This window comes from Chamaea fasciata, unplaced genomic scaffold (genome assembly GCF_029207755.1).
Source record: "Chamaea fasciata isolate MVZ Bird 193981 ecotype frontalis unplaced genomic scaffold, bChaFas1.0.hap1 SCAF_6, whole genome shotgun sequence".
NCBI classification, from domain to species: domain Eukaryota; kingdom Metazoa; phylum Chordata; class Aves; order Passeriformes; family Sylviidae; genus Chamaea; species Chamaea fasciata.
The window spans coordinates 39,773,425-39,789,237 of NW_027094091.1; the positions used below are offsets into that span (position 1 = coordinate 39,773,425).

At 33.5% G+C, this 15,813-nt stretch overlaps 1 protein-coding gene across 3 annotated transcripts in view; it reads left to right on the forward strand.

The window, feature by feature from the left end:
• FSTL5 (follistatin like 5) overlaps positions 1-15,813 on the forward strand; it is a 385,396-nt gene that overhangs the window by 263,795 nt on the left and 105,788 nt on the right. For 2 of the 3 annotated variants that reach the window (XM_066186047.1, XM_066186046.1), the window contains exons 6-7: positions 4,205-4,325; positions 5,146-5,205. In XM_066186047.1, the coding sequence (XP_066042144.1) occupies positions 4,205-4,325; positions 5,146-5,205 (181 nt within the window). The remainder of the gene's footprint in view (positions 1-4,204; positions 4,326-5,145; positions 5,206-15,813) is intronic. The other variant, XM_066186048.1, reaches the window with a different exon arrangement.

Sequence of the window (15,813 nt, forward strand, 5' to 3'; positions counted from 1 at the left end):
AAAGGAATGAAACAATCTATTCTGATGTGTAGTTTGTCATTTTTAATCAGATTACCTTTACCAATCTTCTAAAATTTGGAGTTGTACTGACTGAATTTCTGAGAGGCTCTGAAGTGAGGTAACAGTATGGTGTTTCATAGGAAATAGATAATTGTGTGCTATATCTTCTAGAAATTTAATCTCTTCCAGAAAATGGAAATCCTTCCTCCATGTTTCCAAGAGTATTAAATTCTGATGGGTAAATTTCTTTTTTTGGGAAAGACATATTAAATTAGAAAATGTAGGTAAATTTCTAAGTTTTCCGTATTTATGGTGTTTAACAATGAACCACTAATAGTTTTATTGCATATTTCAACTTTTATCAATTTATAATATTGAGAGTAAATGCTTCACTGTCTTTATACAAATTGAAGCTAAAAATTGTGGGCATAAATATTTGTGAACCTTCTCTGGTATGAATTTTGAACTTAAAAAGTTGGAAAGAAAATAATTCATGTTTGACTTGTATGGCACAATCATCAAATTGTGCAGCCAATCTTAATCAGGCTTTAACCTTTTGTCTTGGTTTGGGAAGACAGGTATTTGCCAGGTAATAAAAAAAAACAACTACAGTTTCCTTTGGGATGGAGAGTGTAAACCCCCCCCCCCCCTTTTTTTTTTTTTTTTTCTTTTTCAATTATAAATTACAATCAGAGGCTCTTTGGCAAAGATTTGGGAAATAGGAATAGCAGTTCTTTACTAGTATGTATTACAAAACAAACAAACACAAAAAAAAAACCCCACCAAACAACTACAGCATTAATAACAAACAAAAAAAGTACCAAGAACCTTGAGGGCTTTGTTTTACAAAACCCAGGGCAGTTTGGTTTTGGTGTCCTTGCAGAATCTTCAGAGCACCAAGCTGAAACAGTGGAAAAGTCCCGGGCTGGTAGCTGGGATGGCAGGGTGTCCCAGCAGGCAGGGGCAGGATGTCCCCGCAGCGCAGGGGGTGCAAGGTCACACTGTAGCAAGAGGAGCAGCGCCGAAGAAGCCGAAGGCGAGGCAGAACCGGCCCAGCTCCCACGGATGGCAAAGAAAACTCAGGATTCAGGCCAAACCAGTGATAGTAGATTGCCTAGGACTGGATCTCTTTGGCCACAGTGAAACTTTTTCAGCCAGCAACAGCCGTTCTCTCTCTCTCTGAACACCGGAAAAAGAAAAAACCTGCAGCTGCCTCAAGCTCTGTCTTTTACCTGCGTTATCCCTCTCTTCCAACTTTGTCCACCTCTTTGTTTCGGTTAAGTACTCTCAAGTATCCAACACTTGGTCTCCTTGGTAACTTATGGGGAAAAAAATTCCTTAGAGAAAGAAGGAACAAACCTAACCTCCAACACCTTTATATTCTATTTCTAGGTTGTGACTTGCTAAAAATTTTGTCAGTTTTCCTTCTGCCTCCCTAAGAAATCACTGCTCAGTTTAACCAAGGAATAGACAGTCTGGGTTTAAAGATTTGGCTTAAGAAACAGTTTCCTTGCATTTTACTCTTTTCCATGGACAGAAATTTATAGATTAATGGAATTTAAAATTTAAGGTGCATTGTTGGATCATCTGTGAAACACAAGTGTGATTACGTGATAGTGTATCATACACATGGAATTTTATTCTATTTGTCATACACTTTTAAGTAATGTCTTGCAAAAAGCTTCTGTAAGGAAGCGTGCAACCTTAATTTGTCAGGCAGTCATATTGGCTTTGCTGGAGTCTCATTTGGCTTGTAACTTCATATCACAGTTGATCTGCATTTCATGTTGCTACAGAAGCAGGTAATTTTTCAAAATCCCCACACTCTGAGTCATACCTGGTTCTGAGTCGTATCTCATGTGATAGAATCTCAGTCTCTCTCCCCTTGGATAGGAAAAGCCACCCAAGAACCCAAAAGTTCCATGAAGGTTCATTTTTCTTCTGGTCACAGAGTTGATCTGATCCACAGATCCCACTGGAAAATTGGGAGATGGCTAGATCCCACACAAGAGAATTCAGATTGGAGCAGCTCTTATTAGAAATCACAGACAATTAAGATTAATCATTGTATGAAATCACTTCTGTAGCTTTTAAAATCTATCCTCACAGACTCACAGTGAGTGTATTTTCCAAATTCCAAAATATATCACCTGCATAAAATATCAATACAACAACAAACATTGAATCTTTTATCTGTAATCAAAATGATAGGTTTACTGTCGACAAAAATTAAATAATTGCCAGGGTGATAAAATGTACCTGTCTGTAGTATTATTATTTGAAATAACAGAATCGTTCTATCCATTTTTTTTTAAATTCTTACTCTTTTTTTTAAAAAATATGTTGCTTTTCATTTATAATTGGTCAGTTTGAACAGATAGCAGATTTGAATTCAAAGAATGGAAGCTGACTGCACTACTTTTAAATTTAAAATGTGGTACTATAAAGCCAGGTGTTTTGGGGATTTAAAAAAGGTTTTCTTCAACCTTAAGTGTAAAGTTTCATCCTTATTTGTACAATTGAAGATAGTGAAAACAAGCATTCAAATCAATAAAACAATGAGAGGAACAATGCTTCTCATACTGAATGTTCATGGCCTTGAAATTTCAGTCACTGCTGAAGTTTCCAATACACACCATTACATATTTAGTAGTTGTTGTATAACTGTAATGGGTTTAGAGTTACTAATTTTTCCCAGACTACATTATTGTCCTTTATGTACCAGCTGCAAGATCTACACAATTTCATATTTTCTTAATTCACTTTAATGTGAACTCAATAAAAAGGCTTTTAAAGGATGGGAAGTAGTTAGCACAAATATTCAGGTAGCATAGTATGTATTTTTAATTGATAATAGGAAAAGGTGGTTTTGTAGTGATTTTTCTTATCTTTGTAAATGGTTTTCATACTCTCTAATGTACTAACAAGGTGATTATCCTTTATAATGCTTTTATATTATTATGTAGGAAATTACTTCTGGTAGCATAAAATGTTTGTGTCTTTTTTTTTTTTTCCCTCTAATGCTCCTGTTATTCCCTATTATTCTTCTAGGTATTTTGTGTTTACGTGAATAGTAACTGAATGAATTCCTTTGCAGAACAAATGAAACACAAAAGCCCCTGTATTTCTTGTTTTTCAGAAGATATTCTCTGTTCATACAAATATAACAATGGTTTTGCAATTTTCATAGGAGACTAATAAGGGGTTGGAAGAATAATTATTTTACCTAGAAATTAATGTTATATATTTAATATATATTTATATATTAAATTTATAATTTAATATATATATTAAATTTATAATTTAATGTATTGTTATAATTAATGTTATTTTTTTTCTTTGCCTAATATAAAACTGTAAACTGTGCAGTATTGCAGCAAAAAGTTTCTATTAGTTATGGCTCTTTCAGTTATGTGGTATTACTTCTAATACATGCCCCATGTAATATAACAATTCTAAATCACTCTCAGCATCTTCAAAATTCCTCTGCAGGAATCTAAGTAAATGTCTACAACATACACAGCCATAAAACAAAATGGTGCATATATTAAAGAACATTTCTGTGGGATAAGTTCATCTGAATTAATTATCCAACAGCTATTAGTTTTGATCTGTTTACAAACTGTATGTGTCCCCATTGAGAAACAGGAGCCTTTTCAGGTCAGCTACTTATGTAACAGGTTTTGGTAAGGTAATAGGCTTGTCAAAAGCCTGTAAGAACTTGATAGAATTAGTAGGGTAGTAAGAGTTTATATTAGCTATTTTTGAAAGTGTTTGCATTTGGCTTCTGTGGTTAGAAATTAGAGGAAAAAGTCATTATGCCATTTAGACTTGGAAAAAGAATATTTTTTTTGAATGTTTCTTAATCACCATTCCTGTACATATAAAGTAAAATCAGCTTTAAAATTCCCAGTGTCTTTATAGTGCTTCAGTCTATCTCCATTACATATATATATGTATATATATAGTGTATATTCTAAAAAACTTTTGTGTCATTTCAGAGAGTCTGTCCTAACAGTATTAACTTTTAAAAGTGTAATAAATAATTTCAAAGTAACTGGAAATCCCTGACTTTACACAGCTGCAGTTCATTGCCCCACAGCAACCTTAAAATGATCTATTAAATGATTATTAGAAACAATTAATTATACCAGAGAACTCTAAGAGCTCAAATGTAATTTCATGGTTATAATTTTCTTGTCAGGTAATAAAACGGGATGAGCTTGGCAAGGAACCATCTGACTGCTCTGTGTTCGATTTGCTGAAATATGATGATTATAACGGTGACAAGCACCTAGCTCTAGAAGAACTCTATAGAGCTTTTTGTAAGTATCAAGACCAGCCTGTTCCTTGAGTCTTGTTTTGTCTTTCTTGCTTTGTTTTCTAAATGGTGGTTTTTTGATTTTTGAAGCCTGAAATGTCTGGATGCTCTACTTAAATTAGTACAATTTAATAGTCATGAAATAACAGAAAACTTTTTAGCAGAAATCAATGATACCCAGTATCTTCTAAATTTATGATGGATTTTGGTAATGGAGAATTCATGCATAATCTTTCTTGATGCCAAAGTGCATTGATAAGTCTGTGTGGTGCGCAAGTGGCAAGTAGTGTGGTCAAGACTGACCACACCATAATCAATAGAACTGAAGTCCTCCCCACACCCTTTGTTTATGAGTGCTGATAAGAGCATTTTTGACAAACACAGCAAAAAAAGGACCACTTCTATTAGATGCCTTATGGCTTCACAGGATTCGGAAGGAGATAAAGATTTCTGGTGTAGTTTTGCAAGGTATTTGTTCTCTGGATGCCAGGGGGGTTTCGGGACAAATGCCTGTAGTACAAACAAACATCTTGACCAAACCACTGGGTTAGCAGACAGAAGCAAGATGTTAAGAGCCTTTATACAGCGCGTTAAAGGTAATACCTGTAAATTTTGTTATATCCAGATTAGAATAGATGATTTTTCAGTCTTATCTACCTCAAATTTAAGATTCAATCTTGAAATCTGGCTTTGGTTTAAAAGCTGTTGTTCCAAACTCAGTAACATGGCAGCACAGAAGATCAAGTTTGTCCTGAATTCTTTTTATAATTACTTATTATATATTGACTAGTCTATTAATGTATCTTCATTTTGCGTAATTACAGGCTCTTGCTTCAGTCTTCTTGTACTTTATTTTTGGGCAGATGAGGACTCAGCCACTTTAGGTAATATCAAATGAAAAAGGGATAAAAACTGCTTACATTTTTTAACTATAAAGTAGTGATTTGAACTTAAAAAAAAATAGCTGCATGGAAAGCAAGAAGAATGAACATGAAATGAATTATCAAGACAGACTGCCTGAAAGTATCTTAATTTTAACCATTGAAATAGATTTTTATTTCTATGAAAGTCTTTCAAAAAGTGTGATTTTGTGATGCATCTTAGCTGAACGAATTACTTACTGCTCCTAAAAATAACTTGATCCTGCTTCCTAACGTTATCTGACTGCCTTTCTTGGAGTGTCCTAACACAGTTTCTCCTCTGAGTCACTAAGTCAGCAGAAAAATATTCGCCCTCCACATCCCACCCCAATCCTGTTGTGTGACCTGAATTGATTAAGTGAAGGGTCAGACCATAACTCATGCAAAAGAAGTGTGAGCACAGCCAAGAAATAAGGTGGAGGAAGAAAATGGGAGCTATTAGGGCATTGTCATGGTGAGGTAATTTAATTCATCTGCAGTAGCTAAACCCTAGGAGATACCTTAATTTCTTTTTTATAGGTTGTGATACAAGTTTGGCTTACAAAAATGTACAGAATTATATAGCTTCTATAGAAACACACACATTAGCTATGATTATATGGCTACATGTTGTACTTTTGGATCCTGATTAAGTGCATGGATGTAGAAATTGATATAGAAGCCTTTATAATATACAGCAGTCCAAGAAGGTTAAAGACATATTTAAAGCATTAGCATGATTTTTGCAAACATTGTATTAATGGAAGCATAACATTGTTCTTCCAAATAAGATTTTGATGTGTCTCTGAGGGACTATTTTGTATAGTTGTAATACTCCAGACATAAGAATAGCTTTCTGTTATATATTTTAAATAGAGTTTTGAATAATGAAAATAATTTCCATATAGTATGTTAAGCATTGCCTGAATATGAATGTTAATGAAAACATTAGATTATATAAGATTAGGAATCATTTAGGTTTCTTTGTTGCAGCAGAATAGTGGAAAAGACTCTATTTAGAAGTATAAGGCTATCTTGGAAGATGATTTCTAGAGTAAGATTCATTCTTCTATGTCATTAACAAAACTTAGATGTATTCATTACATATTGAAAAATAAAACCTGAAACCAGCTGCTACTTCCCTGTATGTTGTGTGCCCAGAAAGCCAAAGAAATGTGACCTAGTATTAGGCTCTGTAATGAAGATAAAATAAATACTTTTGAAATAAATTTGAGGATTCACTGTAGTTCCATTTCATTTTATTTTAAGGTAGGCCAGACTGAATTCAAAATATCTCACCAGTATTAACAAAAATTATATAATGCTATAAAAGTATACTAAACTAAGTGAAACCAAAACAAATTGAATGTGGCACCTGGTTACTCGACTAGTGCTCTTATTGGCTAAGCAAGATGATACAGAGCTGAAACCAAGCTCTCCACACAAGCCCTGCCAACCCAAGGTAAAGTAAATGTGACAGCCCCTCTCCAGAGGCCTGTGTTGTTTGCCTATGGCAAAGCATGTGAGATGTTACTAGTAGTGCCAAGTCTGGATTTACCAGGATACAGAGAATTAATATAGACATGGAAACAGATCCGTGTATGGAAATGTACAGTACTCACAACACATCTTCCACACGTTATTCCACAAAAAATATCTCTTCAATTAAGCATCCACCTAAAAAATAATTAAACATTTTAATTTTCTTCAATAAGTGACATAGGAAGCTTGCTAATATTTATTCCAAATAGAAATAAACCTGTTCTTTTTCCAGGGTTTTCTTTAAGTACCTAATATTTTCAAGTTTACATTCTGTTTTATTATACTGTAATTATTTATTCTTTTTCTTATTATGTTACATTGTGATTATATGTCATAACTTTAAAATTATCCCATTTTACAATAGCGAAAAGATCATTTTTCACCAGCTCAGAAACTTTCAAGCACATAGAACAAACAGAAAGCAAAACAGGAAAGTTGTTTCCCAGATTATTTTCATTACTATCTAATGAGTGAAAGATTATAACTGAGTAATGATATTTTCAGGGGATTGTCTCCTAAAATATTATAGTTTTATTTGTTATTTTGAGACATTTAAAAGACTTAACTATTAATTAAAAAAAAAGGTCTTCTAGAATTTTTGCCCTCTTGCTCGATCCCATCAATTGAACTTGGCAGTGCTTTTTTCATGTTTTTTTTCATTGCTTTATATCTACCATTTTCATGTACATATGGAAACTAATCTCAGTTTAATACCTGCTATTCCTAGTGGAATTGCCTTTATCCCTAATTGTAGTGAAGGGGTGGATTTGAGAAATGTCAAGTTCTCATTGAAGTTTGTGCAACTACTAGAATGTGTTACTGACTTTTACTCACTCAAAATGGCAGTGAGGAAAATTTGACTTTGCAGTGATGGAGAAATTGATCCAACTTAAAGCTTCCATGACGAATTCAAAGTAGTTGTTTGTTTGTTTGTTTTCATCTGTGTAACAGAAATCGGAGTCATATGAACACGGAAATGCTAAGGCAAGGTGATCGAGGTTGGGCAGGGTTTAGGGGTCACAGCACCACAGTTTTTATGCATGGCAATACCACAAGGGCTCTTTTCAAGCCAGTTTGTACGTAGCACGGCTAAAAAAAAAAAAGTACAGTAGTTAGCAAAATATCTTTTAAGTCATATTTGAATTTGATCAACATTAAAAAGTTCTCCTTTTCTAAAGGTAATTGTCCATCAGCATTCTCTATTAAGCATAGAATAACTTGAAAAAAAAAATGAGAAGGCTGGAGAAGGTGTGAGAGAAGGCATAAGGGAATTTTGTGCCCTCAGCCTTGGCCAAAAAAGGGAATAGTGATAATCAAGCATACTACTAGTGTGCACTTTTCCAGCTGTGATTTCAAATAGTATTTAAAAACACAGGTAAGATTTTGAAACAGATAGTATTAAAAATTATCTTCACTGTGGTGTTGAACAAGCGACTCTATTACAGCAATTTCTTTTTAAAGAATTAGGCAATTGCATTTTATTTAAATATGAATGCCTATCTTTGGAATTATCAGTCTTGTTTCATTAGCATTTGCAGGTAGGATTTTTTTGCATTGGCATACTTAATTAGAAATTTTCCTCAAAAATACCGGCATTTCTATTTTTAACTCCAGCAGTTGAAAAGGAACCACCTTAAGGGCAAAGATGAAGCATAGGCTGTTTTAAAGGTAATAATATGCACATAATTCTGTATCTATACATACATACATATACATGCTTACTTGTATTCTGTGATTTGCTTCTGACAGTCTCATTTTATATGACAAAATAGATGCACATTAGACTGGACAGCCAAATGTAAATAACTATGTGCAATGGAATAAAAAAAAAATCCCTTTCCCCCTTCAGAAGGTCAGATGTTGAGGCAGAAACAAACAAAGGATATGTGTGAGAGGGTGCTCTCAGCCTTGAACGTTTCTGCCAAGCTTCACAGAACAGGTGAAGGTGCTTACTGGCTTCTATAAGGTTCTACCTGTTGGCAAGGCCACTACATTATTCTTGGTATGGGCTGCTTTCACTCATATCATGAGGGGTAATTTTTGGTGCTGTAGCATCCATCTCCTAATTATTTGTCTGCTATATTCCATAACAATTTAACTAGATCAATAGTGTATGCAGAGAGGAACCTGAATAATGGCTTCCTCTAACAGAAGTGGATAAAGCAGAAAGTTTAGCTCTAGCTGGATTTTGGGAGCTTGGGACTGAAGGAATCAGATAATTCAGTCCTCCACTTCTTTGGCCACATCATGTGAAATTGTATCCTAAAAGTGATCCAGTTCCATCTTAGTGTCTAGTTTAGCTTTTCTGGATTCCTTCCTCAGCCAGTCCCAAGCTAAAGGATTTTTTATCAGCAAACATTTTCTTAGACAGGGAAGGATATATTTAAATTTTTCTGAAAGGGCAGGCAAAGCCCTGGGATGAAGGACCTGAACAAAAGCTAAAAAGGGTGTGGAATACAGTTTATATGTTCTATAAACTAAACTAAATCTCAACCAGTGTGCTTCCTTTATATTTCAAGGGTTTTCTTTCTTTTGTTAGTGTCTCCTGTGGTGTCAAGATAATTTTGTGTTTGCTGTAAATGTTGTCTCTTTTTGTTTTTCTTCTAATGTTCTTTTCTAAAATAGTCTTACTTGTTTTCCTCCCATACAAAATGAAATGTCAAAGCAGGTACTTCAAGTGGCCTTTGTGGTGGGCTGTAATAACTCAAGGCATACCACAAGCAAATAAATAGTAATAAATTATTCTGTTTGATCAGTCAGCAGATGTATATGTAGGCAATTCCCTTTGTAATTTCAGTAAAAAGAATGATGCTAATTAAGACATTTATGAATAAAACTGATTGAATACTATTAATATAAACCCCAAATTTATTGTACATAAATGAACTAACTTCTCTATGTAACAATTGACATCCTTCAAGAAAAGGAAGAAAAAAAAAGTCTTTCAGAATTGATTTCTGTTGTTAGTGTTCTTGATGTTGTCTTATGCTCAGAAAAAGGGGCCACAGAAGAGCTGTGGACACTGAGGACTTGACTGTAAAAATTACCCCATGACGTACAATAAAGTGTGAGAATTATCTAGGCAGAACAAAATATGACCTAACTGCCATTCTTCTATTAACTGCTCTGTAGTTTTGCTGGAATTACTTTCAGGCATCGCTCAACACTGTTAACAGTATCTAATCTGTTGTGCAGCTATAATTCAGGATCTTATATGTTGCTACTGTACATCTAATGCTGTATATATTTAAAAGTACCTTCAGTTTTGAAATTAAATTCAGGTCACAGATACCAAATTTGGGATTCAAGCACTCCTTGTTGATGAAGTGATTTATATACCTCCAGTAACAGCAGATATTACAGAAGTTTTTGATCTGGTCCAAAATTAGAGAACTTGCTTTGGGCTCACCTTCTGGGAGAAACTTTGTGGCCAGTGACTAATATGACTGTCAAAATCAGTGCTTTGTTGTGACTTGAATCGTTTGGAAAGGACCCAGTCAAAAGTTCCTATAAATACAGTGGCCATTCTGAACATATATGCTTAGTTATTGCATTCTCTCAGTCCTGAAAAAATAATCTGAAACATCACTACTTTCATTATAATATTTTGTAATAATTTTTGAGTTGTCAAATGCAGTAATTACAGGTGCATGTTCAGAAATTCTTTTTTGAAATATGAATCCTTGTTTCTAAAACAAAATAGACCAGAATTAAAAAAAAACAAACAATAAAACCCCCCAAAAAAACAACAACAAAACAAAACAAAACAAACCCACAAAAAACCACCCCAAAACAAAACAAAAAAACCGAACAAAAAACAACCAACTAGACAGCCCTAGAATGAAATCTAAATTTTAAAAAGGCCTGTACTGAATTACTCAATGAAAGAAATGAGACTTCCCACTGGATTCCTTAAGTTATCTTGAAGTCCACAAAGGCTAACTCAAAAAACCCCCTTATGTAATTTATATTTCTAATTAATTCAATATGTCCCAAATATTGCATTTAGTGTATAATCTGAGTCAGAGCTTTATGACTGTGATGTGTCTTCAATAGTAAAATATGTTAAAAAATAGTAGAGAAAACATTTTCTGAGGGAGGAAGAGGTATTATTCTGTCTCCTGCTAGCATTAATTCCTTTTCAGCAACAACTTGAGCATATTAGATTGTTCCAGAGGGTGTTATATTTCACCACTAGCCTCTGAAAACACCAGTTAACATCATACTGAGCAGGAGCTATTGGATTTCATAGTAATATTTTTTGCTCAACCTGATCTATCTCTCAAATTCTTACCTGTGGTATATGTATTTTCAGTCTAGAGAAATCTTAGCTGGAGGAAAATGCACCCTCTTCTATTGAGTGGACCAAACTTCAAACTGATCATCAGAAACAAGGAAATATCTAAGTTTTTAAGTATTGTTTCATGGATTGAAATAGTGTGCCTGAAATTTCTCCCATGAATACTAAGTCAATTCATTTCTATGCCAACTGATTTTTCTTCATGTTTTGGGGAATCAAGTGACAAATTTAAGGCCACCATAGGTTTGCTTTAGTAAATAAATATTTTACAGGCTCTTTGGGCATCATACTGAAGAAACGAGGAGGTTCTGTTTATGATCCTTGAACTGATCTGCTGGTCTCTAATCCCATCAGTGCATTTACTTGGAAGCTTTTGCCTGCTTTGGTGATGTAAGTCACTAGAGATAGCACTGTGAGATACAGGATTGCAGAGGATGAGGTCTGGAACAAAACACCTCAGTTATAGTAGCTTTGTTTCAGACAGAGGTTTGGTAGAGATTGACTTGTGTGGCATTTGTTACTGACTCGAAATGCCGGAGACTGAAGTCTTGTATGTCTCCCAGAGAGTTTGTTCTGGAGAATGGTGAGGAAAAGGTAACACCAAACAATTATACATATTTGGCTACGGTTAGAAAAGTACCTCAGTAACTGATCTATTGCTTATTTCTCAGGAATCAGTTATCTGTGGTGAGTTATATCATTGCTCCTAATACATTTGTTACATTGGGAATTATGAGAATATTTTCCTCTCTGCAGAGCAGTGTACCTGTAAGATGAGGCTATGACTGATGTTCCAACATCCACAAAAGCCTTTCTTTAGATGTTTTAAGGAAATTTCAAGGAAAATTTAAAAAATTAATTCATAATAAGTTGCCTTTATCAGCTATTTTAAAGGAAGCTCTCTTAATGGAGGTGAGGTGGAGAGAAGAAAGATGCTATCAGAACATAAGGAGTAATGACTGGGCATTAAAGATGACAATTGCCAGCTAATCCACAAGCAAGAACATTAGGTATCTCTACTTCAAGGCAGAATTACTCATCTGGAACTATCATGAATATTAATATCTCATCAAGTATTATTTAGTAAGAAAGCTATTTGATTAATCTATTCATTGTTTTGCTTTTTTTGCCTCCTGGTGCTTTTTAAAAATCAAGCACTAACGTTCATTTTAGAAAAGTGTTGCTTAGTAGTTTTATTCTGAACTTCATTGGGTTTGGGTTTTTGCTCTTTTTTGTTTGTGGATTTATTTTTTGGGGTTTTGGTTGGGTTTTTTGTTTTGTTTTTGTTTGGTTTTGTTGGTGGTGATCTGAGGGTTTTTTCAAGGGGTCTGGTTTTGATTTTTTAGTAACTTGTCTACTCTGCTTTCTTTGCTTTTCTTCTCACATTTGGGTAAATAAAAATCTGAAAAAATCATTAGAAGAATATAGAACTTTTTAGTAATTCCTTAGACATCTGGATTTCTTAAGAATGTCTGACATTTCCAGTGTAAAAGAAAATCTGCAGACATAGTTTTGTAACAGATTTTGTTCAAGTACTTAAAAAATTCTGTAAATGGAGTTAATAGAAAAATAATAATTCCAATTTTGCAAAACCTGTGAGCTTTTCTCACTAGACCTTAGAGGAAAATGCATTACATTGCACTGTGAAGTTTTTTGTTGCATGCCCTCAAATGTCCATTACATACAGTAAGGAGAAATAGGCTCCAAAATATCTGCATTGCAAAGAAATATATTGGAGAAAAAACCCTTCTAGTTCCCTTCATTGTTCATGATGGATTAGGTTCAAGTAAAGTGTTCTTATTTTAGGAAATTTCATTCCTAACAATTTCTCCAAAAAAATAGGACAGTTAAGAGTTTTGTTGTAGCATTTCTCCATAGTTTTTGAGTATGGTATATTTTTTTTCTCTTTAATATAGTGATTCCATAGTGTGAGGGTTTTTTTATATTGTATGCTTTTGCAGTTTACAACTATCTTAGTGCATATGTATTTTTTGCTAACTCAAGTATACAGTGAAGGAAATATTTTAAAGAATATGTCAAAGAAAATTTGGATAAAATATTTTTCAATATTAAAATTTTCAATTTATTACATTTTAAAAAAAAGATATTGGCATCCCAAAAGCATTTGAAAATACATTCACTTCAAAAAATATGTTTTTTTAAGGCAGAATATCATTCTTTAACACATCTATTAATCATTTGGTCTACTTTGTAACAGTTGCTGATACATATATTAGAAAATGCTAATTGTTTTTAGTACATTCAGTAAGTGATTGGATAAAAGAATTCCATCATGATGGATTTTTATTTCTTACTAGTATTTAGCTTCATTTTCTGAAGGTATATCTTGAATTAAGGAAAATGTAATTTACATGTTGTTATTTTTACTCAGGAAATTAGGATCACTTCAATCCAGTAGTGATAGGAGCACTTGGTGCATTTGAATACATATATGAAAAGCTCTTTTTTTTTTTCTTTTTTTTCTTTTTTTTTTTTTTTTTCTTTTTTTTTTATATTTTATTTTTTCTTAATCTCTTGTCATCAAGCATTTGCCTGGTTAGTACAGCAAAGATCTCTAAGGGTTTGTAAGTATCTTCTAATGTACCGTCACTGCTAAGAATATTTGTATGTGTTTTTATAGAGTTAAGGAGTGTGTCATGCCAGAATTTAAGCTGCTAAAACGCAATATAAATATTGACAACTGTATGGGTAGGGCAGAATGAATATCAGCTACTCCAGTTAAAGCTATTTTGGTGGTCTTTGATATTATAAACTGTGAGACTAATTGATTCTCATCACTCATGGCTTTCCAGATCTTCAGAAGTAAGCATCTCATAATTGCATATAGTATTGTTTATATGTATTCATTGAAGAGTTACATGTGAGCTGAATTTAGTAGGAATATTTATGTATATATGGGTTGCATATATTTGATAAAATTGTCTATCATGAAATAGATGAAATTGTCTGTCTCCACTCCCTCTGATGGCTGCAGTCCTTATTTAGCTGGATGAATATTATCTGAGATGTGTAGTTGTGACACTTAGGGACATGGTTTAGTGAGGACTCCTCAGTGCTGGATTAAAATTAGAAATGATGATTTTATTTTCTTTTATTATCTTTCGTTATTATCTTTTCCAATCTAAATAATTCTATTATACTATTTACAGCCTAAAAACATTTTTGGAGTTTCCCAAATGTATTATAGATGCTGTTGGATATTAAAAAAGCACGAAGTTGCTCTTGGATATTAAAAAAACCCAGTCATCTCCCAAACCCCCAACAAGAAAGCCTAAGAATTTTCTACCAAAGGAAATGAGGAGACAGGTTAACATAATATCCCTGTCCCTGTGTTATATACAGAATTAAATTGTCAGTAGGTTCTCAAGCTGGTTTTCTAAACACATCATGCTCACAGAGTGTCAAATCTTATCTTAAGTAGGTTAGCAAGTGATTTATATGGAAATGTAATTTTGACTGTAGTAAAAAATAAGGTGTCATACAAAGGCTATGAAGCAGAGGTTTACATAGTGCAATATTGTGTCAAAAGAGGTCTAAAAAGATGATGCAAAATAGTGCAAACCTAGAGAAAAAAATACACATAAGCCTTTTTTATGTATAAGAATTGAGAACCTGATTGCCTCAGATGGTAAGCATCCAATAAGTAATCTGTTTGCCACTCTGTCACGAATAAATGTTTGGAGAAAGTGTAATTTTTAAAAAATTTGTTTTGTTTTATGATTATAATTCTTCCAAACTAAGACATCTGGTAGAGATGTATTTCTTGGAGGGAATTTTAATAGTGTTTTAAAACTTCCTGAGTAGTCTATTTAAGAAATATTTTATGCTAAGCAAAGATTTTAATGTGTGTTCTTGCTCATGAATTGTTGAGTTAATGCCTACTTTGAATAACAACGTATACATGTTAACTTTTCTGGGTTTGAAGATATATACATCTACTGCAGTATCTTCATTGTAAGAGTGCCTATGGAAGATTGCTAAATAAATAAAAGCATTTTCTCTAAAATTCTTTTTCTTAGTGATTTTTTCTCAGAGGCTGCCTCTCTTTAATAGCTCTTGATGGATGCCTCACTCATAGTTTTGTTTACTTTTTGGACACATGTGGAATTAGCATCTACAATATTTTGTTTCAGATACACAATATAATGTGTCCTGGAGACAAGTGCTATTTGTTTTTCTTCATTATGCACACCTCCTGGTGAGTTTATTAAGCTTTGTATGATGAATGAAACTATGAACAAATTTTCCATATTTCTTTTTTCTGAAACAGTTTTGTTGTATTTGTTTTGGTTTTTTTCTTTAAGTTCCTCACATATCTTTTTAGTCATCTCTTTTCCATTCTGAAATTCCCCAGTCATTTTATAGTTGCTTGTATGGAAAACTTCCCACATCTTTGGTCATTCTTGTTGTGTTCATGTGCTCTTTTTCAAGTTTTACTGGGACTTTTTTTGCAGAGAGAGGGACTAAAAGCAGTCAAGTTGCTCATGCAACGTGGATTTATACAGTGCCATAGGGTTTTTTTTCTGAGTACAAGTCTTTACCTAATAATTTCTTTTATTGTCACATTACCAGGAATGAGTAGACATTTTCATAAAACTGCGAAGTGTACTCTAAAGCCTGTGTGCTCAACACCTGAGCAATGCTAACTAGTTGAGAGCCTATCATTCTGTACACAAGGTTTGGCACTTTTTAAATTTCCTTCATGCAATACTTTCAATACTGAATTAACC